This window comes from Accipiter gentilis, chromosome 27, assembly GCF_929443795.1.
Source record: "Accipiter gentilis chromosome 27, bAccGen1.1, whole genome shotgun sequence".
NCBI classification, from domain to species: domain Eukaryota; kingdom Metazoa; phylum Chordata; class Aves; order Accipitriformes; family Accipitridae; genus Astur; species Astur gentilis.
In genome coordinates this window covers 2,825,376-2,852,340 of record NC_064906.1, presented here as the reverse complement: position 1 = coordinate 2,852,340, position 26,965 = coordinate 2,825,376, and the positions used below count along the sequence as shown (strand labels likewise).

Sequence of the window (26,965 nt, the reverse complement as noted above, 5' to 3'; positions counted from 1 at the left end):
CCCAGTGCCTTATGTTTCATTTACAGTTTGGATTTTACAGAGTGTGGAAGTTTTATCTTTCAGAAAATCATAAATTTCAGTAACAGAACAAGCTTTCGAGTTGTAGAAAATAAGGTAGTGTTATGTCTCAGTCTTTTTGTATGGTTAAGCAAGCAACGCTGGATGATGACTCAGAGTTTCCCTTAATTGTCTGTCATCTCTTCGAAGTAATTTTGGATGGCAGACAACACCTGTTCTGGTTGTCAGGCCTTTTACGCATTTTTGAAATTCCAGAATGTTTGCTTCTGCATTCAGTAGCCTGTAATTTCCAGGTATAAAAAGCGGCCTTTTAATTTACCATGCTATGTCTTCTGCATGGCACAGATATGTTTTTACTTAATTTACCTTTTTTTTTTAAATACTGTGCTTTTATTCAGAACTTTTTCTAGTACTTAATTCACCCATCGTAAAATGACTTGGAGTCCTTACCTGCTGTTTGGTTATTCTACTTTAATTCTGCTGGAATTTGAGGGTGGAGGAAGTAAGCACATATACATGTGCATGGCAGTTTTTCGTCCTTGTCTCTGCAATCCTTGAATCTGAAATACACTTCTGCAGTAAATTGCTGCATTTCTTGAATCTTTTCACAACCTGCTTCTATACTGAGTCTCTTTAAACTGTTAACACTAGTAACTTTTAACAGCACCATGTCAGGTTACTTCATATACCCTCTTGCATGTCTGGTAGTACATTTGTACCAGCCAGAGTCTGCTAAGTTTCTTCTGTGCTTCCATAGGCTGTCAGGCCTGGGATCCCTTCTGAATGCAGTTAAGTCCTACAGTTATTGTAAGTTACTATACTGATTGTGATACTACAGTAAGAATGTTCATGGTATCTACAAAAATCCATTCAAGGGGTACAGAGGTTACTGAAGGCAGAATAATGTTTTTCAAACTTTCAGTAATGCAGAATCTAAATGCTTCAGAGAGTAATCATCTGGGACCTTTCCTGATTACTGGATTCTTCTGTGTATTTATTCTAGATGCTTGTGAGGACCTAGACATGTCTTTTCCTAAACGTGTTTTTGTTCGGAAGAGGAGTAGTGATCACATCAGTAAATGTCCCTGAAAGCAGCTCATCATTTTCAGAATTCAGAATTTGGCTTTGTGGCTTGTCACTCATTGAGTGCTCATCATTGAGTCTCCTTTGAATGATTATGCTAACCATGTGGAGCTGCCTCTGTTCCCTGACTGCTCTTAGTAAGTCTTTAGGAAATATTTAGGGGACTGGGAGTGATTGAGAGACAGGTGGTAGATAAAGATTACTGCATTTTTTTTACAGTATGGAATAACTTCCATCTTGCTCTCCTTCCTGTTGTCCAGATATCAGTTCTAGAAATTTCTAAGCTACCACAGGACTCATTGTTTCACAGAAGAGTTTGTGCATTAGAGCTATACCCGTAGATGAGTGTAGCTGCGAAAGGAGCTCTGTGAAAGATCACTCTTGGGTCAAGGCATTTCTGAAGGAGATCAGGGCAAGAAGGTAGAACTGCAGGAGCAATTACGTGCTTAATGCTGCCTAAGCTCCACTTCAGATGTCCAAATACAAACACTGGCTCCTCAAAATCTCTGACAAGCTGCCAGCTAATCTCGAGTATCTCAAGTTCATAGTATGTGAGCTATCTCCAGCAACATTCTGCAATTTGTCTTGGCAAGGCTGACTTGTGTGGCATCAGTGTCATAGCCATTGAAAGACATAGATTCTTGTCCTTTACCCTGTGCTCCCCAAGGACAAAAGCTGGTAGGCTCAAAGACAATGACAGGATGCGATCGTTGAGTTAGCAATTATGGCATGGGAAAGTAAGGAGAGCTGTGATCACAGACTGTGCAGTTCATCTGACCGTTGGAGCTGCGCAGACCCCGAGGTCTGGGCAGGTTCAGCCAGCAGCCTCTCCGATGGTGGTGCACTGGGCAATGGGATGTGAGTCCCCTTAAACAAGGGAGGAAGGTGAGCTGAGTTGCCGTTCAGCACGAACACATTGCCACCAGAGAGATGGATGCTCTGGTGTCCTAGAGGAGATGCCTGAGCACTGACAGTGGCTGGGATACCTTGCCCAGCAGCCCTGCCAAGGGTTAGGCATCCTCTTGTTGGGCACCCTGTGAGCCGGTTTGTCCCCAAAGTGATGTGCTCCCTTTTTGCATGTGATTTGACACCAGTGTCTTACTATCAGCAGCAGTGGAAGAAAGCTTAAAATTGTTTGACACCATCCTGGCAAGTAAATGTGATCACTGAAACACTCAGAATAAAAAATATTCTGGAGAAGTGAAGTGACTGCATAAGACTGGTATTGTCAGTGCAATTCTCCCAGGGTTTTTTTTCTTCAGTCTCCACCTATGCTTTCTTAAAGGCCCCAGAGAGCTTGCAGTGCTTTGTAGAGGATTGCTGGTCGAGGTGCATTGCTGCTATAACATCTTGCAACACATCTAAAATTCTTGTCAGTATTCTCTGGAAAAGTCTCTGTAGAGATCTTTGTGTGTCTAAAAATGTCATCTTCAGAATACTGCAAATGTGAACTTTTTGCCATGTTCCTTAATCTGTTATCCTCCACGTGTCAGTAATTAGGTATTGTCTTGGTCTAAAAAACAAACGTTGGTCAAAGTGATTTCTGTATTGTTCTAGGTTTCTTTTTATTTTACCTAAACAAGAGATAATGGCAGTGCGAAAGTTTAGCCAGAGTTGTAATAATTATGTAAACCTCAAAACCATGAGTTTAATGTTGAAATTTAAAGGAGGCTCCTTTAGCTTCAAGACAGAGAAATGTTAGGCCAAATGTTAATCATACCTAATGGAGATTGACTCAACTGTAATTAAAATAACTAATGTACTTTGATCCATGCCAAAGTTTGCCGTAATGACTTAAATATGTGGGATCATGTCTTGCTGATATGTTCACAATAATTTCTTTACAAGATGGCTAGGATATGCTACCATGAGGTGGCTACATAGAAATATGTTCACATCTGAGCAGACAAGGCTGTAAATAAAAATGTTAATTCCTTCTGGGAGTTTCTTTAAAATGCTTAAAAAAAAAAAAAAATTTACTCCTTTTCTGAAGATTCATTACACTTGTCTGGAAAGAGTACAGTTCTCTGTAACTAAGGAACAGTTGACATACACAAGGAAACGTGGTATAATAATAAAGGAGAATACTGCTTCTTCCTGCATCTGAGGAGAGCAGAAACCCAGAGAGCTGTTCAACTACTGTCATGGCAGGCTGTCACGCTCCCAATATTTGTGTTGGGCGTCAGCAGAGGGTCAGGGAGTGAAATATCTGTATTTTGCAGTGCTGGAAACTCAGCTTGTGTCGACAGCGGAGCAGAGCCCATCTTTCAAGGGAGGGCGTGTGTGCCCCTTGGGGGATACTAAAGCAGACCAGGCTGGTCTGGTGCATCTCCTCCAGAGCTGGGCGATGCAGGCAGGGGTTGCGTGTCTCCCTGCTGGAGTGCCCGGTGCAGTGTTTTTGCAATAGGGTCAAGCTGGAGTTTTATTTAGTTTTTAATGCCCCACCTTTTAGGTGTAGGACAGCATGAACTTAAGGTGATGCTAATGTCACTGTGCACTCACGAGTGTGCTCAGACACACATTACAGAGAGCGCTATCTATTATAGAGAGAGATCAAATGTTGCCGTGGTGGTGTATAAACACAAACATGGTTATATTAGCATGGGTTTGCAAGGCTGCATCACTTATATATGGCAAAAAGCCCTGAACAGGCTCCAGAGGTTATCCCCAGCAAATGGCCCTGAAACCTTTGTAGGAGCCCTTGCTGTCATCCATTACACAAACCCCACGCTTGTATGAAAACAGCCAATTGGTACTGCTTTAAAGTGTCACTAACACTAAGTAGGGTGCATGGTAATGCTGTGTGTTGTTGCTGTTCTTTCTCCAATGTCCGTTCTCTTTCTGTGATTTCATAACTTTCTATGAAAAATTCCTAGTGAACTGTTTGTTATTAATTGGGATGTACTTTTAAAGGAGGAATATATGCTGCAACAAAACCAGGCTTTGTTTGTGAGGAAATGTTGATATTTGCTGAAGTGGAAATTCTTCACTTTGCTATGTTGAAAAAAATACAAAGAAAATACCTAAGCTTTAGTAAGTGCAAACCAAATAATTGTATTTTTGATTTCTTGAGCTGAACAGTGGCATTTCATCCCTCTTGCCAAGTGTTGTAAAAGTTCCTTTAGCAACTTGAATTTCAGCCTGGATTATTAAATGTTGGCAATCAAAAATAGCATCAGACTTCCACTTTTGTGAGCTTTGTGAACATCGCTTCATATTAAATATTTTTAGTATGTTGTAGACTAAGAAAAGGTCTGAACTTGTCTTACTGGAAAATAGCTTAGGCTACTGACTCTGTACTGAATACAGATGTGTTTAATACCATGAGTATATATTTGTAAGACATACAGCTATTTTTTGTTTTAACACTGGACTCCAGTGTTTTAGTTGGGATGCTGGAGTATAACATCAAATACACATTTTTCCTTTCATTATTGCACTTCATTGTTACAACTGAAATATTTAACTATCTCACAAAATTCACAGAAGTATGATTTTTTTTGACACTTCAATCTAGTATACACTCAGCAACACACCATGTTGGAATCTGAGTTGCTTCTTTGTAAATTACACACTTCTACTTCAATCTTACAGACAAGTAGCAAAGTATTATGTATGAGAAAATGGAAAACAGCAAATTATTTTCAAATAAGACTAACTTTTAAAGTGGTTTTGTGTTACGTATATTAACATGAAACATATCCAGGTGGCATTTACATTTGGTTCTGGTTTTGGTATAGAGATAATGCTGTACAAATTAAAATCTTTCCTTTCCCAGTGTCTGGCACGTGCCATGCTGGAACTGTTGAAGCACAAGTGTTTTCTTATAAGGCTGAATCTAGACAACAAAATAAATTTTGCATACTGTTGTCTTAGTGTACAAGAGAGGCTATTAACTGTGCTGTGAGCTGAGAAACAATTGTCTACTTAGCATATATGTATGTGGCCAGTATGTGTTGTGTACACCCGCATGTACGCAACACTTGCATATATACTGAAGTTTGTCCATTCTTGTCTCCATAATAATGTCAAAAGCAAACTTTCTTATTTTATAGCAATATTTTTGAGGTTATCCAAAAGTAAAGACCAATCTATATGCAAGTGAACTTGTTGTATGTTTCAATTTCTTTCATACTAGAAATGTACTAAGAGAACTCATTGTTCTCTTCTAATCATAAAAAAACTTGTATTTTCCAGAATAGTCATAACAATAGTCATGATAATGAGATTATGCCAACTGCAGATTAGACATTATGCTACTTCAATGATGTCAGCACCTTAGAGGACATTCAGAGGTCAAATAACCAAACAAGAGCTTTCTTCTTGTCTTCCACACTTGAATCTCCAGGTTTGACAGTCAAAGATTATTTCTTCTTTGATCACTTGTCTTCTCAGAATTGCAGAGATAGGAGAGATACATATTCTGTGCACCCAAGCTCAGGCTCTCAGGAACTTTTGAAGACTGTGCCTGAAACCTCCAGTGCCCTTCAACATTCAACAAAAGGCAAAAAGTACAGTATCACAGGACTCTTTTGGCCACTTTTGCAGCTTTGAACTGGTATTTTACAGTGTCAAAGTCTCTTTGACTGTGTTATAACCTTCTGGGTGATTAAAAACACCTAAGTAGTCTTTAGAGGTATACTTTGCTCCTTTTCCTGCATAGTCTCTGAGAATGGTAGAGATCAAGTTTCTGGTCCTTTCTCCAGATAGAGGCTTGTAGCTCACAGTCCATGGTAGGGAACTGAGACACTACTTTTATTAGTTGTGAAGAGCACAGGAATGTCTTCATCCTTCATATATTCCATAATCTCCACACTTCATGCCTCTCAACATTCCCTTTGTGTTTTTTGTTTGGTGGTGGGGGTTTTTTGTTGTTTTTTTGTTTTGTTTTGTTTTGCTTTTGTCTGCAAAGGCAACTTCAGTAGTCATTTAAAAATCCAGGCCAGGAAAACAGCAAGCAATTCTGTTGCACTTCCTTGCTTTGCAGAATGCTAAAACCATACCCTGTGAAATACGGTAGTACCTATATTCCAATCCATCATCTTACATACTATTTCCATATTGTTACTCTCTGTATATATGGGCTTTCTTGTTCCATACCTAGATCTCCTACCACAGGGAGAAGTATTTAAAAGTGCTCAAGCTGCAACCCTTTCTAACAAATATCCACAAGAAGAGGTGTAAATAGTGCAGCCCTCTATTCCAGTCCTTAGTGCCTCTTGTGAGAGTAGTCTGAGGTTGTTGTCCCACCGGTCCTGCTGTTGTCCAGGGGATGATTCCAAATCCTACCAGAAAGACAGATGTGTGAGAAGTCCCAGCTGAATCACAGTGATGTCTCGTATACTACTCCAGAGGCCTCTTGGATCCTGAAACGCTGCTTGGACAACAATTGGACTACATGTGCGCAGAACATAGGTGCCAAATTCAGCTTCAGTGTTGAAGCAGTTTTACTACATTTGGCAGCACGATCCCCATAATTTTTGCTGTACGTGAAAGAATGAAACTACTGATCCTTTTATGTCTACCCCAGAGGACAAAATGCCAGATATATGAGATCTAGTTGGACACGAGCATTACTCAGCCAGTGTCTTGCAGTGAATGCTTGGTAACTGGTTATTCTTAATGGAGAAATATAACTATTTTGAAAAACCTTGATAAAATCCCACAGGGCTACAGAGAAGAACTCAAGTATTTATCTCTGAAGACTGCATGTACTTTTCTTTAGGTAGTTTTGATGTGTGGATGAAATAAGTTGCTCTGTGGCAAACTTGACTCAGTGTTAGGCAGTCTTCCTCAGTATAGGTTCCAGGCACTAGAATAGATAAATTGTGTTTTGGGAGAACTTATTTATTCAGAAGCAAGCAGATAAAACTTACAGTCTTTGAAAGTGTCTGATGTGACAAGAGAATTTTGTAGGGTGTTTCCCACAGTGGAAATTGGTGGAATTTCCAAATAACTATCACATGATTAAAAGGGCATGCATCTGGTAACCTTTATACATTCAGCTGCATCTCTGCGGAAAAAAAGGTGATCCCTTCAGTCAGTGAATGCACTGGTTTCCTTTTACCCCACTTGTCTTCTTGTGGGACAAGTGTATATGAAGGTAAAGTTTAAAAAAAAAGAAATAATCACAAATAATATCACAGTGGTCACTGAGCTGACATTGTCCCTTAGGAATGCAATCCAGGTCTTGTCATACATATGTTCATGGAAACATTAGTTCAGAGCCTCAGCAGACGTTGAAAAAAAGAAATGTGAACATAAAGGAATAAAACAGAGAACAAAATGAAACAACATTGTAGTGCCTGATAGAGCCATGATATGCCTGTATTTTGTAGTAGTAGTGGTGTCTTACCCTAACCGGAATGTAGTAGAACCGGAAAAGAGTTCAGAGATGGTTGATGGGGATAACTGCAGTGTGTGCAGCGGTGTCTGAGGAACAGAGAAGTATGCTAGGGCTTTAGCTGGGAAAAGATGGAAGTGGAAGACTGTCTGAGAGGTACAAAATCATGAGTGATGGGGAAAGGATGGATAGTGACCAATTGTTCACTTTGTCTCATAAGGTGAGAACTGGGAACAAGCGAAAGGATATTGTTCATACAGTGAACAGTTGATCTTTGACAATTCCTACTGCAGGATACTGTGTATGCTGAAAATTCACATGGCTGAGAGTAACACTGGGAGAGTTCATGGAGGGGAAATTTACCAAACAGATCTGGTTCAAGCAATCTGAAAAAGGTTGGAGGCTTGGAGGGAGTATTAATCTTCTTGTATACTTCCCTAGACATCTGCTTATGGCTGCTACTGGTTACTGGTGAGAATGGACTTCTGGTTTGTACCAATGTACATACAGATGTTCTTAGCTTCTTTCATGTTCACAATTTCTAATATTTTAATAGTGGACTGTAGGATGATGGAGATTCCAGATTACTAGTCAGTTCCACTCTTGGATTTTTTTTTATTTTCCCCTTGACATCTCACTCTTTTTAGTTTCCTTTTCACAAGTTTTTGTTTCATCAGAAATTGAACTCCTTCCCACTGCCTAAAAATAATTCTGAAAATTCAGAGGGATATTTTCACCCTTCTAGTCTCGAACTTGTTAAATCTGGATCTCTGTTCATAGCCTTTACATAAAAAGGGTAATTAAAAAACAGTAGACTTCTTCCTTCCAGATTTGTGTAGTAATATGTAATTCTTGACCTTTCCTTACCTGTGGTTATAGTATTAAGTATTCATTTTGTTCACAGAAGTAATTTAAGATTTCAGAGTGTCAATATCTGGTATGGATTCTATCTTTTAGTCTGTATTTGGACTGCTGCCACCAAATGCCTGGCCCATGGTAGCAACCATCCTAGGAAGGAAAGGCATCACTGTTCATTCATTACTCAACTATATGCTTATCTAAAAGATACCTTACTAGCAAGGACTCGACTTACTATAATGTTGGCCACCTTTTTCCACTATGGAAAACAAAGGATTTGTACAATAGGGTGAAAAATAACTAGTTGCTTCTCTCTGCAGTTATTGTCCAAAAAATACAACAGGTATCTTCATATGGAAATGTGATAGCTCATTTATGGACTTGACCTGTAGGCTTATCAACGAAACTTCATAGTAAACATTTTGGAGTTGAAAGTAATGGATTATTTGTGCAAAATTCCTTTGTCTGATCTACCTAGAACATGATAGACAATATGACAGCTGTGTTTTTACATACAGAGAAATTAAGAGGGGAGAACTTTTGTGTAGGCACACATGGAATTGATATAGTAGTGATAATACAGATCTAGTTGTTCTCTGCTTTGGTTTGCAGGATATTCCAACAAATGGCTTTTGCATACCATTTGCAGGAAAACACAAGCGGTGTCACTAGTATCTCAGCATTTCACTGAGCTCCACACTTTCTTAGTGTAAGCCTTTTCTGGAATATTGAGAAATGTTGTGATTTCTTCTCCTGAAGACATCAAGTGTTTCTTCAAGCATAGATGGGTTCCTTGATGTCCAGATTTTATGTATATTTATAGTCTACTGTCATGGTTTAACCCCAGTAGGCAGCTAAGCACCACACAGTTGCTCACTCACTTCCCTGGTGGGATGAAGGAGAGAATCAGAAGGGTAAAAGTGAGAAAACTTGTGGGTTGAGATAAAGACAGTTTAATAGGTAAATCAAAAGCTGCGTGTGCAAGCAAAACAAAGCAAGGAATCCATTCCCCACTTCCCATCTGCAGGCAGGTGTTCAGCCATCTCCAGGAAAGCAGGGCTCCATCACGCCTAGTGGTGACTTGGGAAGACAAACACCATCATTCCCAATGTCCACCCCCACCCCCCCCCCCCCGCCTCCTCCTTCTTCCCCCAGCTTTATATGCTGAGCATGACATCGTATGGTCTGGAATATCCCTTTGATCAGTTGGGGTCAGCTGTCCTGGCTGTGTCCCCTCCCAGCTTCTTGTGCCCTCCCAGCCTTCTCCCTGGTGGGGTGGGGTGAGAAGCAGAAAAGGCCTTGGCTCTGTGCAAGCACTGCTCAGCAGTGACAAAAACATCCCTGTGTTACCAACACTGTTTCCAGCACAAATCCAAAACATAGCCCCAGACAAGCTACTGTGAAGAAAATCAGCTCTATCCCAGCCAAAAGCAGTACATCTAACTCCATTTAATTCCACACATGACTACTAGGCAGAATGTAGCAAATAAGATGAATTCTGTTGTTATATATGGAAAAAAACTATTTTTGTTCTGAACCTGTTGCAACTGGACTGGCAGATAAATCAAAAGTTACCATCAACCAGAGCTGATATGTCCCAAGATGACGTTTCCTCCGTTCCCATGACAGATCATTTCCTGTAAGAGCCTTTGACACAAGTTTGTTCTTCTGAAACAGTCACCAGAAGTTTATTGAAAACTAAGTTTGCTATGGTGTCATCTAAAATATCCTTATACACATATTCTGTGGTTTCCATGAAGATTTCTGAGGTCTGCTAGGCATGACCATCTTTGACAGTAACTACCTGGATGACTCCTCAGTGTATGTTCCTTACCTAACTGTCTAATTCTCAGCTGTGTTATAGTTTTCACAAATTTGCCAAGAATGCAAGTCAGATTTATTGGTCTGTGGTTCTCTGACTCCTGTAATCTATTTCTCTACAGAATTTTACAGAAGATACAACACAGTCTCTTGGGAAGTTTGTATTTTAATTTCTTTAGAAAACAACCTGATTTTGGTGAAAGGATAATACTAATGTTTATAGGAAGCTATCTGGTCCTCTTCCATTTGCTCATCGGAGTAGGTTTTTTGAAAGTAATAATATTTTTTTCAGAAAGAAGAAGGTTTTATGTCTGTGTGGCATACTAGCATCATAGTATGTTCTTCAAACTCCAGAAAACTTTTGGAACCATATTTCTTCCATAAATAATTTGCTTTTCCATCTTGTTTGTCTTCTTCCCTAAGCGCCCCTGATAAAGAGGGAACAAAACTATGCCCTTGCATAGGTTACTTCAGCTCTTACATAGACAGTGGGGCTTAGCAGTTCAGATTGTTTGTGCTTTTGAAATGCAAATTTGAAGTTGAAATGCTAGTGCATTTCAGGGGGCAGAGCAGGGGCTCTTCAGCTGGGTCATGAGCTGCATTATGTTGTGCTAGATATACTAATGCAAACTCTTTGGAAAGAAGTTAAACTCTGCAAGACACCTGCCTGAGCTGAGGCAGCCTCTAGAGCTTCTTGGGAAAGTTTTGCCAACGGTAGAAATTCATAGCCCAGCTTCCACTGCGAGTTCAATACGCAGACTTTTGCATGATTACTCCTGTGTGAAAACATCATGGTGTAGGGTTTGGTTTGCCATGGCTGTGTTAGTCTTATTTACATAGCCTTCTAGCCTTCCCATCTCACTCTGCCTTGCATCACGTTTGTTTGCTGCTTACGGACATATGTGGGTAGGTATTTAAAGGAGAAAGTTTCTTACTTCCTAGTAAGTACACATTTTTAAAAAAAATGTGTTTCAGCTCTGTAGCACATGACCTGCTGTCACCTCCCATCACTTGGGAGTTGCTTGGACTCTCTGTTGTTGAAGGAGCTTAGTACTGGATAGAGTTACCTGCTCTTTATGACTGTGACAGAGGAGTGAGGAAAGTAAGTTGCAAGCACTGTTTCTAACAGATAATAATGGCTGAATGAATTTGAATTCAAAATAACTATTATCTCTTAATAGCAAACATGGAGAGTCTGGTTCCTTGAGGGAAGTAACTGGAATTCTGTATTAAAAGTGTCAATTCCTCTTGTGAAAGAACAGCTCTGGCTTAAAATTGCTCAGTGTTCGTATGCACTAATATCTGAGATGATATTTATTTCCTGTGTTTAGCTTGGTACAGTCACCTGTCAAATAAAGAAGCAGACATCAAGTAGCTGTTGTTTGCTGTGGAAGCTTATGAGTGTCATCTGGAAAAAAAAAATAATGAATGGTTAAGTTCTGAGTCTTGTCTGACAAAATATTTTGTTAAGAAAATGGGTAAATTGCCTGTGTAAACCTGCAATTCAGAGATTATGACTAGCTTGAACGATGGTGTTGTCTATTGATGCAGAGTATACAGCTCAGTTCTAGTAGTATTCTGGGCATGAAAACTTCTAGGAAAAACAGGAAATCCTGCTAGAAGCTAGAGTAAGTAGGCGTTTATTATCCCATGCAGCACTTTTTATGTCTTTTTATGTTTTCATTTCTAAATCTTTTTTTTTTTTTTTTTTTAATTACACATAACATTTTTGACTGTGTTTACCCAAGTCTGGTTGGCATTCCTGCAATGTGTCTATCTCTAAATTGACTTTTTTCTCTTCTTAGAGCTCTGTAGTATTTTAAAAAGAAAGAGAAACAGAAAAAAGAAATGTAATTAAATACATTATGTGGAAGAATATAAAGGAGCCTGCATTTTACATGCAGACACACAGCCTGGAACAATGTGTCTTATTTTGCTTTAAAAAGTAATGTAAAATTTTTAGGTAATTATGTATTTTGTGATAAACTGTTACAAATTCTTGTGTTCTTATGATCTAAGAAATAATATAATTTGAAATGCAAAGGAATACATTGTAGTACAAAAAGTTGCCTGAAATTAAGGAATCATGTCTTTTTTGTAAATTTATTAGAACATTTTTCTATTGGGCACAGTTGTAGATTGTGACATTTGGCTACATATGGGAGTAATCAGCATGTTCCAGAAAGCATGGACAAAACATTGGGAAAATTTGCTGAAAATTCTGAATCTGAAATCTTGTACTTCTCTGCTCTGGATTTCACTGTGGCTGCATGAAATCTTGAGCTGTTGTCTGGGGATATGCATTTTAAGGCTTGGGCCTGGGCAGGTACAGAATAGACCATGGCATTAGTTAATTGTTCTCTATTTTTGTCTTGCCACTGGGTGGGTTTGTACTTTTGCAGTGGTGATGCCTGCACACTGTTTAAGGCTCTAGTAAGCTCAAATCCTCTGTGTAGAAGATGATGTTGAAATGTAAGATACGCTTTGGGAGAAAAAAAAAAAATTAACGCATTTTCTGTTAAGCTAAATATGGATGTACTGATAACTGTGCTTATTGTGCAGTGGAAGGATGGCAGCACTTTCAGGAAAGGAGGAAGTAAGTTTTGTTTTTATTTTGGGTAGAAAATAATAGCACTTTTTTAAACATTAAAATAATTCCTGGCAGCTTCAGGATGATTTGAGCATTATCTTTTTTGAGTCTACTTAAGAAGTTACATGGAAGACTTGGTGAATAGGAACCGATATGCAATTACTTGGCGGATCAATGGCTTGCCATTGCACAATATACAGTGTGCAAGGCACGAATTTTATTCTTAGTATAGTCCTTCTAAATGATTGCCTTCCTCTATCCTTTGTTCATAGCTTTGTCCCATTGCGTTTCAGCAATCAAGAGGCCAAACCTCTAAGCATAGCTGTACTCTGTGTGTAGAAATACTGTGGATATTTTACATCTGGGAGAGACTGTTTAATAATAGATGTAACTGGCACTAGCAAAAATGTAGCATCATTCTTACAGAACCTGAAACTGGAAGGTACTGTCTCTCTGCACCTCCAAAAGTGCACAAGGAAGAGTTGAAAACGCTGAGGTTATGTCTACCCTGCACACTTGGACATAAGTACACATTGTAACTGTAAGGAGAAATAGAGAAAATAAGCCTTTGCAGAGCACCCATTTGAACAGTGGGTAGTGGAGAGGTATCTAAAAGGGTTTGACTTCCACTGACTTGCAAGCTGTGTGCTTTATGGCTGGGTCATGTCAAGTATCAATAACCTAGCAGTGAAACAGTCAGTCTTATGAACCTTCTATGCAACATTGAGAGCCCTTCAGTCCCTGTTCATGTGCTCAAAGATATGCATGTGCTTAAGTGCTTTCTTGGACAGGGCTAAATTGCTCTTTGCCTTGCAAGTTTAATCCTGTAGTCACCACTGAAAATCTCAGCTGAGTTTAGAACTCATATTTGAACCCTTTCTTCATCTTCCATGATCATCAGGAGGTGTCCTGCTGTGTTAAGCATCAATTAGTGTACAGTAGTACTGATGAGTTTAGGAAAAGGGACTGGCCCGTATTCTTCACTATTACTAATTGGCCATACTGAAATACCAGGTTTTCCTGTCAAATGGAAGATGGATATATCAGCACTTCATGCTTATAAACTTTCATCTATATATGCATTTCAATATGTGAACCTACGTTTGACACTTGTGGCCAAAGTGGCAGATGTTTGTGCTGGTCTCAGTGATGACATTATTCTGACGGTTAGCTGGAACCACCTCTTATTTTTTATCACATCTGAAACTTTGACAGAAGCCAACTTCAAATCAGAACTCTTTTCTTGCATTTATCTCAGTAAGTTAGTTGTGGTATCTTGAGGCACTTAAAGCAGAGCTGACCAAAGATGGGATTTCTTTTATTTGGGAAATTTTGATGTTTTGATACTTTTTTTCCTTGCAGATCATACGACCCCCAAACTTCCACATTTTTCCAAAGGACAGATGTTTTGAATTAAATGTTTAGTTAACCTCCTGCCCCCAGCTGCCCCGATCTACAGTATAGATGATGTTGACAGACTCCTATTTGGAACTGCAGAGCAGGAGATGAAAGTCTTGGGACCCTGGTTCCAGCTAGGCTCTGAGGTGATGCTGGGTTTCCTCATTGAAAATCAAGAAGTTAAGATTTTAAGATTTCTAGCTGAAACAAATTCTGTGGGACTGACCCTGTCTGTGCTGCAGAAGTTTACTGCAACCAAGCCTCATCCCCAGAGCTCTTTAGTTCTATGTTTGTCACTTACTGATGAAAAGGGTTATTAAAAAATAAATCCTGAATGGCTGATATAGAGTATGTTTATTAACTGAAGTGTCACTAGTTCAGGAGATAAATGCACATTAATGTTTATCACATTAATGTTTATCACTCACTGTATGCTATCAAAGATTATGTGAAAAATGAAATGTGCTTTAGTATTTCATCTGCTGTGATCTGAATAAAAGGTGTGGTGTAAAAAAAATTCCCAAGCAAAACTGTTGAAGTAGAATTTAAAGTGTTGCAGCAGTTTTGGGTACAATGTATGGCTAAAGAGGTGTTAGAATTATCCAAAACCCAACTGACTTCAGAAAATGCAACAATAAGGTAACATTTAACAAAAAGTCCCACTGCAGAGTAGTAAAAGCTTCAAATAAGGCACCCAAACACTCTTAAAGCTAATTTTTAGGTGAAACCATGCAGCATACATATGATTATGATGAAAGGATTACACTGTTTGAATAGTAAATTGTCTTTAATTTTTAGAATCCATTATTTTCACCCTCTGTTTTCCCTTTCCTGATACCATTATGGCATGCAGAATGGATACTGACCCTTTGAACTTATCACCTTCTTCATATAGATGCTTAGTACTTATTAAAAAAATCAGGATAAATTGTTAGCAGTAGTATTAACTTTGGCAGAGACTCAACTAATTTTTTGTTGTGCCCCATGCAATAGATCAGAAAGAGAAAAAAAATACCGTGGAATGAAAATGCACCTTGCAAGGAACTGGAAATACAGTGTGATATGATACCATATGATATGTTGAGACTCTTTGCAGTAGCCTAAGTCTTGTGGTCAGATTATATTTTAAAAGCTAATATATGTGATTTTAAAGCAGGTCTCCTTGACAATTGGCCATTCAGTTATCCGATGTCCTGTTAGCACATAGGACTTTTGGAAGAAGCTCTTAGGAAGTTCCAGGCATACAAAAAATTTGAATTCTGTCACGCTCTGCTGTTTGGAGGGAAAAGGGTAGCAGAAAAGATCACAAGACTGCCTTTCTAAACACAAATGTACTGTTTTTCTGTGTTGGAAATGAAGTGGGGAGCAGGCTCCACCTTTGCGTACAATCCTGATGCAGGCAGTCAGGAGGTGCATGTGTTTGTTGAAAGCAGCAGTCCTAGTCAGACACGTTCAAATAGTTGCGCTGAGGTTACATGCCTGTGGCCGGGAGGACATGCCATCACTAATCCGGCTCTTGGCTGGATTACCTTTGAAAAATAAGAAATGGATTTCTCTGCCATGTGTGAAAAGCTTTTGGCCCGTCCAGTTGAACGTTGCAGCTGGTCTGGAGAGAAAGAGGGTAATGAAGCCTTTGCATCCTGACCAGCTTCCTGTAGGCTTGATCGGAGGGGAGAAAGCCCTTTCCCAGGAGCCGTCTGGAGGGACAAGGAGTCTGGAGCAGCCTCCCTGTGTGTTTCTGGGACACACCAGGGTACGTTTCTAAAGCCATATGCCAGGTTTTGGTCCCACTGGGTGCCATTAGGAATGACACACTGCACCTGAAAGCAAACCCACTATTCTTAGTCTTTCAGGCCAGTTCTGAGGCAAATCTGCTCTCTCCTTTCCACCCCCCACAGTTTGCTGAAGCTGGTGGCACCATGCTGGTGTGAGTGAAATCAGAACCCAGCATACAAGCTACAAACCCAGGTCTTTTGCCAGAAGACTTTTCTTAGTTTAGCCTTAATGGACATACAGACGTCTATACATCTAAGACAGAATTAAGGAATCGGTGTTGTGATTTTCAGTGTGCGCTGGGGCAATGTCTTCTTGTGTGTCTGTTCTGTTGACACAGGTTGTAACTGTGAGTGAATTAGAATAAATGAAAATTAAAGAAGTATGACAAAAATCTTTCTTCGTCATCGTAAGAAGCTCTATTTTATTTCAGGAGTTTAATTTCAGCTGTTTCTATTCTCACCATCTCAGTTCTGTACACATACAGTTAATTTTTTCTTTGTATAATTTAGAACTGTCTCCAGAAGAAAGAAAAAAAAGTGAGTAAAAATACAGTCAAATGGATTTATCCAAACCCCACTATAAATTGAAACTCATCACTTATCCAAATCTGTCACTTCTTTCTTGGCATGAATTATGTATCCAGTAATTCACTGATTTTTAGTACTCCCATTTCTCCCAAGTTGTTGATGTCTCTCCAAAACTTTTGAAATCAGGGGCATAGCATTTCTTACTTTTCTCCAAATACTTCTTGTGTCTAGTTTCTGCTGGCACAGCTGAATGTGGTGCAGGCAAAGGGCTCCTCAGTAGCATTGATGGTGGTCCTGTCCCACTGATGGCCATGAAGGAAACAGCCCTTCAGGAATGCAGTAACCTGCAGTGCCCATGTCTAGCTGCCTTCCAGCTGTGTGTTTCCCCTGCCGTATTTACCAGTACACTGAGAGACTATTTATTATCTTGGGTGTTAATAGTCCTTTAAAATTTTCCCTAGCTTTGTGCAGGAGGAGATCTTTTTTCAACATTTCAGCATTTTGAGAAATATATTTTAAACATTTTCTACAGTTCCTAAAAGGAAGACAATTGGAAAAGTTAAGGCTTTGTTAAAGAAATGCTTTGTTCTATCTACAATTCAAATATGTATGTTTTCAAGATTTAAAAAATGAAGTCTAAAATGTAGATAAATTTTGGAGAGACATGGCCATTGAAATAGTGAAAGATGGACCCAAGATTTTTAATAGTTTTATTTCTTTATGAGGAAACAGTTTGGGAAATGAATGTGTGCTAATTGTATTGGTTTGGTTTTTTTTTCCTTTGGAGGCTGGCTGAAATAATTCTATCAAAAAACTTCCAAATCCACTTCTATATGAAAAATTCAGTGATTGATATCTATTGAATTGTTAACTCTTGAGCATTGAGGAGAGTTTGTGACTCAGAACTTCAGAAATTACCAGGCTGTCTTTAAAATCTGTACATTTTAACACAGCTGTTATGTCCATGGAGTTTGCGTTGTCAAACTGTTTGCCTCCAGCTTTGAGATACATAATTTTTTAGTATATTCTGAACATGCAGCTCACATAATACCATGAGCATGGGATCTGGTAATGCAGAAGCAAACCACCAAATACTGAAACTTGCCAAAAAATTGTAAAAGCTAGCAGTCCTTGGATTGCATTTCATATGACATCACATTTAACAAATGATTTAATAACATGCAGCTTGTGATATATTCATTCTTTTAATGATTTTGAAAATATATGAGGGGTTTTGTTACTTATGCTTTTATAGTGCTTAGAGGTGGTTGTCCTAAGCCAGGACACCAGGCCAGACTCTGTAGAAGAGGAATGAAAAATGACCTCTGATCCAAAGAATTTAAAATCTATTCTTTGGTTGTTTTTTTTAATGCTCTGGAGCCCAGGTTGTCTGCTTTCTGTGTAGGCTCTGGTGTCTTACCAGTAAAGACTAGTGAATAGGTCATACAAAGCACATACCTAGTGGATGTATCTTTTCAGATCACAGAAATTCTTACATAGGCTCATTCTTGTCATTTTCTATTTTGTTTGAATTGTCTAATCTCTTATTTAAAAAAAAGGGGGGGGAGGAAGTTCATTATAGGCATTTGGTATTCAAAATTTGCAGTCAAGATAGTGATCATATAACAAAAGTTTTGAGTCTAATAGAGTGAGATAGTCTATAACTTTTTCTAAAATTGTTGAACCGTGTTTATCTGATTCTTTGCTTTATAAACTACCATTCGGGTCATGGGTCACAAGCTTGAACTATATACAAATATAAAGCAAAAAGCTGATTTACTGGCTAGATACAGAATATGAACCATCATCTTCTTTTTAGTAGTTGCTCATAACAGACACATGCAGAATGAAGTAAGAATGAAACAGGCTGCATGTAGAGTGAACATTTCCCAGGTATACTCTGCTAGTTCGGCTCTCCATAGCCTTGGCTTTATTTGTAATCTTGGGTAAGAATTCCAGCAGTGCTGTTTTTTTTTAATTTGTAAATACAAAAATTACTCTCAAATGCATGAAGCAGGTCATGTAAAATCTAGGTATAAAATACTTTGGAAATAGAACTTTTACTGCAGATAGGTAAGGTAAGGTGACATTTAATGTTGTCTTTTTTCAGCAATACAACTTACTCTTGAAGATGCATATTTTCTGGAATACTAATGGTTTACTTTATTTATTCATACCTTGCAAGTTTGGCTGCCTGTGATTAAGCTGAGTGTTTCCTAGAGGATTTATAAGGCATTTTCTAAGTCTTCGTCAAACATTTTCTATTGGCTTTTGGCTATAGATATCCAATAAATCATAGAGGAACTATGAGAAAGTATATCTGGCACAGGATTCTTCAGTGTGTACTGAAAATTATTTTCAAAAACTTATAAAGGAGGAGAAAGAGGGCAGTCTGCACAAAGCAAAGCATTCATTTGAAAGTATATATACACTCCAAGCCAAACTGAGGCTTTTGTGGCATTATCTCCCCTTCCCATGTAATTTGTTTTGGAAAGAGTAATTAGATTAACAAGTTTTTATTTTCTCCAGATTGGAAGTAGCATCCATCTTTTGTCTTTGTACCAGGTAATGTGGTGATAAGCATTGTGATGTTATTATTGATGTAAAATTGCCATTTGGAGACTTGAGAAACTTTTATTTTTTTAAATCCAAAAAGTAAAAGGAAATATTGGTAATGACAGTCATTGGGATTTGTGATTAAAGAGTACTCAAAGACACAACCAACTTAAATATGTTTTTTGCTATGATTTTGACCCTTAAGGGACAATCATGAGTAATCTGGAACTGACTTGTAGAAATGTCCTTGGTCAGGATATTTTTACTGGTTTTATACTGAAAACTTTTAAGCAGTGTTCAGAAATTCACCAACTATATGTATGTATATTTTGTCTTTTAGGGCATACAGGACGATTATTAAAATCTCTGTGTTTCACCAGTCTATCATTTCTGCTGCTGCACATCATCTTTCAGATTACCATAAACAGTCTTGAAGCTGGAAAAACTATTGAACCTGGTTTTAACTGTGAGTAAAATCTTTAAGTTTTTATTAGCATTTTAAGTGTCCAAATGCTTCAGTGGCTTGAAAGGTAAAGCATTGATGAGAAGGCACTTAGCACTGTGCTCCTGTGACAGCTTGCTTCTGTTTCCCAGCTTGTTGCTTTAAGAATTACTGTTAGTTGGGCAAGACAACTAGATGGATTTAAGAAATGAAAAGTCTATTACCTATTTTGTTCCTATTGTTTAGCAATGACTATTGTATGTCTTTATCTTTTAGGCTTCCTCAAAATTCCCTCAGAACCTGAGGTGGCTACATGTTTGTGTTATTAGATCATAATTCAATGTATTAAGAATAAAATGAGATGTAGTAATGAAAACCTCTCTACCCATGTGTTATGCCTCTGTCTGATGGAACTCTCTTAATTTGTTTGCTTAACTTTAAATCCTGACCCCAAGATTTACATTTCTAAAGAGTACTTGTCTCTTTCTTGCCTGTGTTGTATGGGAAGAAGGATTTTCGATTTTTATTTTTATGTAAACACTACTTAAAAATATATTGCATGACATTTTGTATCTTCCTCTCTCAGGAAATGTTCTTCAACAATTCAGAAGCAAATGTTTTTTTATTGTGCAGAAGTTAATTAAAATATCTATCCAGTGATTTGGATATGTAACCATCAGGTACACACTATTTGTACTTGTCTTGCAATGCTTACGTTTAACATTTAAACCTGTCAACTTACCTTTGATAAATGTCCATTTAATTTATCACAGAGTATGCTGCTGTCACTTGAGTAAACAGTTGTAGTACAATTCAACACAAGAAATCTTATGTGAATTAAAGCATTTGACGGAAAGTAACAAAATCCTAAGGAAACATGGAGTGAGCATTACCATTTTACCTTTAACTCAAACCATTTCTTAAAGTAAAAGGCATAATTTTGTTAATGAAATATCAGTTTTAACTGGAATGTCGTGGGCTTTGTTGGTTCAGATCAGACCTTCAGAGTCTAAATTTTCTTTTTGTCAAAGGTGTATATTATTGATTGAGTGAGCTAGATTAGTTGCTTTCCTGTATCTGTTTAACATTCTTGTGGCTAAAAATACAAGATTTTTACTTAGATTAGAGTAATTGTATCAGCTAGACACTGTTTGTGTGAGTAGACAGTTCCTAACTGTCCAAGACAGATGCAACCACTGGCTTTTTCTTTCTCCTTTGGTGGGAACCGGGGTCTACAGTGGGAACTGATTAACAGAATTACTGCATCCTGAAGAGTCCCTGTCGCATCCCAAAGTTGGAGCAACCCAGGTTCGTGGATTTCCTTTGTCAGAATTAAGGTGAAAAGACACCAGGGGAGTTCAAACAACAATCAACATTTATTCAGCCTAGCTAACCTTGCCCAAGTACACGTGAACTTGTCAATATGAACCTTGAAACATGTCATTAAGCCACTGTTTGAGAAGAGAGGGGAGGTGTAGAAAAAGAAATGGAAGAAGAAACATGAAACGTATCAAGAAGGAGAGCCCTCCAGTTGAGTCCCGAGGTTCAGAGCAGACCCCCTTGCTTTCTGGGCTCCTCCTCAAAGAGGAGCCCAGGGGTGGCTAGATCTACTCCTAGTCTCAGACTTGGTCAATGTTTAAAAGGATGAGGTGTAGGGACTGTGGAAGAAAGAGAGAGAGAGAAGAAAAGGGTTTCACCAATCCTGGGTCCAGCGTTGGTCCAGCCAGCATAGAGATCCAGTTCTGGAGGGCACGTGCTGAGGACTCGTTCTCCCTTCTTTTATAGTGTATTAGTCGATGGTCTCGACATGCGCAGTCCCATTCCCGGGGTTCTCTGGAATCGGTTGGGGAGCTTTGGGGGTGGGGGTGTTCATTACAGAGTTGCCTTTCTTTTTCTGCTGGCATGACCGCTTAAGATAGAAGCACAGTCCCAACTTCCGTGGGGCCTCCAGGCGCATATGCTGTGCTCCTTCTCCTGGTCACTTAAGATAAGGAATTGCAGCTTTGGAGAAGCGCGGTCCCACCCTCCGGGGGGCCCTCTCCTTTGGCCACATTGTCCTGTTCACAAAACTCCAGCGTTTTCACAGAGGCCGTTTTCTTCACCAAAGTTCTTCAACGAATGTTTGAGACATTGACTATAATTTGTCAGACTGTCACAGTCCCCTTCTGAAGAAACTGAGAGAACATACCATTTCTGTCTGTTTATTAACAGTTGCTGAGTGCAACAGCTTGTATTCTAGCTGCCGTTAATAATGGTTTCCTTACTTGGGGCCTCACAGGACAATGGGTATGGCTGTAGTAGTACATTAAACGTGCCTCAGCTTGCTCTCTGACACCAACGCCAGTTGACAGGAGATGACCCACATCCTCACCATTAAGCTGTCTTTGCCTTCTGGGTGCAGAGGGTGGGTTGAAGTTTCCTGTTGGAAATGGTATTTGTCCCACAGAAACTCCCAAACTGTGCCCGTGTGGTTTGGCAGAGAGGAAGTTGGCCAACCAAAGTTCCCCCAAGATTGTTTTAACTGTTTGGCAATATGAAGAATTCAGCTGTTGAATTTCAGTGCCTGAATATGTTTGCAGGGTAAACTGGCACCATTTAGTTTTCTGGTATAGCTATAGTTCATGAGCTTCAGGTGAAGCTAATGAAGAGGGGAATGTGATACTGGCATAATGGATGCTGGACCCCCAGGGTGCTGAAGGAGAAGTAAAAGAAGGTATAAAGACCGTTGTGAATGAAGGGGACAGAAAAGGCCAAGGCCTTTGCTAGATCAGGCAGTAAGATCAATTATTGTCATTAAATGACACCAGAGCATACACAGAACATACACCTGTGTAGGTGAGGAGGAGACAGAATTCTTGCTCCAGAAAGTACGTTGGTAGTACTTCTGCTCGTAATTATATGGTGACACACCCCCACTGTATTTCCTGTTCCCCAGCTATATGAATAATGCTTTGCAAAACTGACTACAGCGGTATGCTAAGCCATAGCTAGAGAAATGACAGCACTGTGCCCATAGCATCTGCACAGTGTCATGATCTCTGCATTTTAGAGTTAGGTGTTAATGTTTATTCAACTCTTTTCACTCAATAAGAAGTACAGAAGTGTAGACTGGAAGACTGGAGTTTTCTGTTTCCCTATCCAGACCTGGATCAACTATTAATAAAGCATTTTCTTACAACTGTTTGTCTTACTCTTAAGCCCTATGTGCCCCACTGGAAATATTCTACAGTCTTTTCTGATGCTTATCATTAGGAAGTTTTTCTCAAAAACTTTTCTCAAAATAGCCTGTGTTCCTCCTTCAGCCTTATCCAGAAATGGAGAAAAACTTTCCATTAATCTTTATGGTTACCTATTATGTGTTTGAAAGTCGCAGCCATGTCTGTCATATGTACTCTTTTCTCTCTTTCTCTCCTCTTTAACTTCAGTCCCTCCATACTTTCTTCATGCATCATGTTTTCCAGAAAGGAGATTATTGTTACCGTTGTTGGTCTGTTTCTGTTTTCTCCAAGTGCTCCAGATATTTCTTGAAGTTCAGTCCCCAAAGCTAGGCAGTATTTCAGCTGAGAATTTACTAGCACATACTGAAGTATAACCATTACCCAAGTGTCTGCAAGTGGCACTCCCTGTTCCTGTATTACTATATGGTACTCTTTGCAACAGTAGCATTGTCTCACACTTTATTTGTGATTCACTGTAACCCACAAATCCTTTTCTGCAGAATAGACCACTTTTTTAATCCCATATTTATGGAGGTGAGTATTCTTACAGTATATTGGAAATTTGTTTGCCCTTTTTCTTCCAAAATGGTTTTATTTATCAAGACTGTTCTGAATTCTGCTTCCCAATTTGCTGTGGCCCCTCTTACAGGGCCATCTGCAAATAGGGCCTTTAAGGGGTTTTGGATACACTAAAATGTTTGATTTTCCCTTTAAATATAAACTTTGTTTTGATTTTGCTGGAATTGTAATATGTCCCTGAGTTTAAATAAATTCAACCATAGAGTTCTGAAGGAGCTAGCGGATGTTATGGCAGGACCCCTCTTTATCATCTAGCAGAGGTCTTGGGAGTCTGGGGAGGTCCCTGCTGACTGGAAGCTGGCCAGTGTTATTCCAATTTACAAGAAGGGTGTGAGGGAAGCCCCAGGGAACTACAGACCTGTTAGTCTAACCTCAGTTCCTGTAAAAAACTGTGGAGAAGATTGTACCAGGTACTGTTGAAAGGCATTTATAGAATAATGTAATCATCAGGCACAGTCAACATGCGTTCACAAAGGGAAAGCCCTGTTTAACTAATTTGATACCCTTCTATGATAAGGTCGCCTGCCTAGCGGATGAAAGGGAGGAGGTGGATGTAGTTTTTCTGGATGTTAGTAAAGCTTTTGATAACTGTCCGTCACAGCATCCTTCTGGACAAGTTGTCCAACTGTGGGATGAGTGGGTTTACGGTGCGCTGGGTGAAGAGCTGGCTGAAGGGCAGAGCTCAAAGGGTTGTTTGTAGTGAATGGGGCTGCATCTGGCTGGTGACTGTCACCAGCAGCGCGCCTCAGGGCTCAATTCTAGGGCCAGTCTTGTTCAGGATATTTATCAATGATCTGGATGCAGGAGTTGAGCGGACCATTAGCAAGTTTGCTGGTGATACCAAACTGGGAGGTGCTGTTGACTCTCTTGAGGGACAAGATGCCTTGCAGAGGGATCTAGATAGATTGGAGCATTGGGCAGTGATTAATGGGATGAAATTTAACGAGGAAGTGCTGGATTCTGCAACTAGGATGGATTAATGCCAGGTGCAAGTATAAACTGAGAGAGCAGTGGCTGCAGAACAGCCCTGCAGAAAGGGATCTGGGGGTGCTGGTTGGGAGCAGTGAGCCCTGACAGCCAAGAGGGCAAACCGCACCCTGGGGTGCATCAAACACAGCATGACCAGCCGGTCAAAAGAGGGGATCATCCTGCTGTATTCAGCATTGGTGCGGCCTCATCTTGAGCACTGTGTGCAGTGCTGGGCCCCACCATTTAAGAAGGATGTGAAGGTCCTTGAGCACGTCCAGAGGAGGACAACCAAGCCGGTGAGCGGGCTGGAAGGCATGTCCTCCGAGGAGCAGCTGAGGACTTTGGGTTCGTCTCATCTGGAGAGAAGGAGGCTGAGGGGAGACCTCATTGCTCTCTGCAGCTTCCTGAGGAGGGGACGTGGGGAGGGAGGTGCTGAGCTCTTGTCCCTGGGATCCAGGGACAGGATGCGTGGGAATGGTTCAGTGCTGCACCAGGAGAGGTTGAGATTGGATGTCTGGAAGCATTTCTTTACCGAGAGGGTGGTCAAACCCTGGAACGGGCTTCCTAGAGAGGTGGTTGATGCCCCAAGCCTGTCAGTGTTTAAGAGGCATTTGGACAATGCCCTTAGCAACATGCTTTAACTTTTGGTCAGCCCTGAAGTGGTCAGGCCCTTGGACTAGATGATCATTGTAGGTCCCTTCCAACTGAAATGGTCTGGTCTGGTCTATTCTATTCTATATATTGCTCTCATGTATATGAGGTGAGAGTAAGTACTGTAAATGTGCACTTTTGATGCACTACTTTCTAGGCTGAGTAAAAACACAATATGAGGAGGAAAGGAAAAAAGTGTAATAGCAGAAAGGAGAAAAAACCTTGCAATTATTTTGGTTTATGTTCAATTGCTTATTTTTGCTATGATAAAGCATGTGAAGTTTTTGTGCGTTCCTACAGTTATTGTTCCCTCTTTTGCTTTCATCCTGCAGAGAAATTAAAGCTGATTCTACAACTCCATAATTTTCACCTCAGGAATGAATGAATAAATGTTTCAACTTAATTATGTATTTTTTTTTAATTTCTTGCCTTTGTGTAGTTAGTAATCCAACTCCTCACAGTTTCAGAAGTGGGTGAGAAGGGGATGTACCTTTGTCTTCAAATTCTGTAGGTTAGTTTGTCTCAGTATGTTCAAATGCCAACTTTTGAATCAAAAGATCATTTTCTGGTTTTAGTTTTTCTTTTCACACTGCTGTATTAAAGCTTCTGAAAATATTTTCATTTTGGTAATAGAAACACTTGAAAAATGTTTGAATTAGAGGTGTGATACAGACTATCACCTCTTAAACCCTATACAGTTATAGTTTCATTTTGGAAATGAAGAACAACCATCCCTTTATCTTTTACATCTAGAAGCAGTTTCATTTGGGCCATCTGCAAGAGCAAAGCAGACATGTAGAATTTCAGGCTCATTTTAAAATATTCTGCTCTGATCCTGAACTTATGTTATTCAAAATCAGCTGGTAGATAGTGTTTAGGATAAGTAAGTCCTGGAATGTTTAACTTCTTCAGTTATTTTTTTCATCCCCTTCCTCTTTTAGAGCAGGATGGCTACAAAATGCTACAGCATTCTTGAAGTTATATAGGAGATGTATGTTCGTGGGTTGATAGAGGTGTTTAAAAATGTTTAGCCAACAGAGGGTTCTTGTTTCTTCAGACCCTTATGAGTATTGCCTAGCACTAATAAAACTTTGTTGTTAGAACTCCTTATTTAGCTTAATGAAAGCTTTTCTGGTTAGCCACAGCTGCATTGTATAGAACTAACATTGAACACCTCCCAGATTGTTTCTTTTTTTAAATCAGAGTTCATATAGGAGAGGAAAAGAATAAATACAGAAAGGGTGAGCTGGGCTAATCTTCTTTAGCCAAGAGCTAGGCAATCAGTCTTGTTTCACTGATGGTATCTCCATATAACACAGAATCTGATGTTGAGATGTAGTAGTATTCATGCAGTAATACAATTCCATTATTAAATTTGTACTTCTGATGGAATAAAATTCTGATATCGGATTAGGTAACATCTTTTGAGTATAGAATCTCTGAGACAGGCAATTGAAAATTAGATCACAAGGTAATATAGAGTCTCATTCTTCAGTATGCACACTATAGTTCTTTCCTAGGACTAATTGTAAACATGTTAAAAATGGCATTTCCCCCAGTAGGAATGTTTTCCACGATGTTAATTTTAAACTTTACTTCTGATAAATTAATGCAATTATTCCTCATCATGCTACTCCTCTGTAAGTGTATCCTCTTCTTCGTTTTAGTCAGTCTGTAAAAATGTCTTTTTCTCTTAGTTGTAGTGGTGTATATCCATTTTTTATTTTGTGCTGACTCTACCATCTCTTGGTCTTGAATTCTGCAAATGGATCTGCTGAAATGCTTATTCTTTCAGAACAGTATTTTAGTCCATGAGAAATGCAACTAAGAATAGTTCAACTATTTGCTAACTGAGTTTGTATTCAATGTTTGTTAGAATACCGAAAGAGGCATTTAAGGTATTTCTGGATATTTTTTCTTATACATCAGATAATAGAACTGATGGAGCTGAAATAGATACCTTGAAATCCTTCTAAAGACTGTCTATGAATCTCTGCATTTGTCTACTGTGTATAGTTTGGGTGCTTTATTTACAAAATGGTTACGTGAAGAAAAAGGCAGAATAGGCTTAAAGCACCAAGTTGCCTAGATAGCTTCTCTGTTAGATCATGGGAACTAAATTCAGATACTTCTCTG

General features: G+C 39.2%; 1 protein-coding gene across 1 annotated transcript in view; it reads left to right on the top strand.

The window, feature by feature from the left end:
* PIEZO2 (piezo type mechanosensitive ion channel component 2) overlaps positions 1 to 26,965 on the top strand; it is a 311,773-nt gene that overhangs the window by 93,903 nt on the left and 190,905 nt on the right. The window contains exon 3 of the mRNA XM_049830271.1: positions 19,311 to 19,436. Coding sequence (XP_049686228.1) covers positions 19,311 to 19,436 — 126 coding nt within the window. The remainder of the gene's footprint in view (positions 1 to 19,310; positions 19,437 to 26,965) is intronic.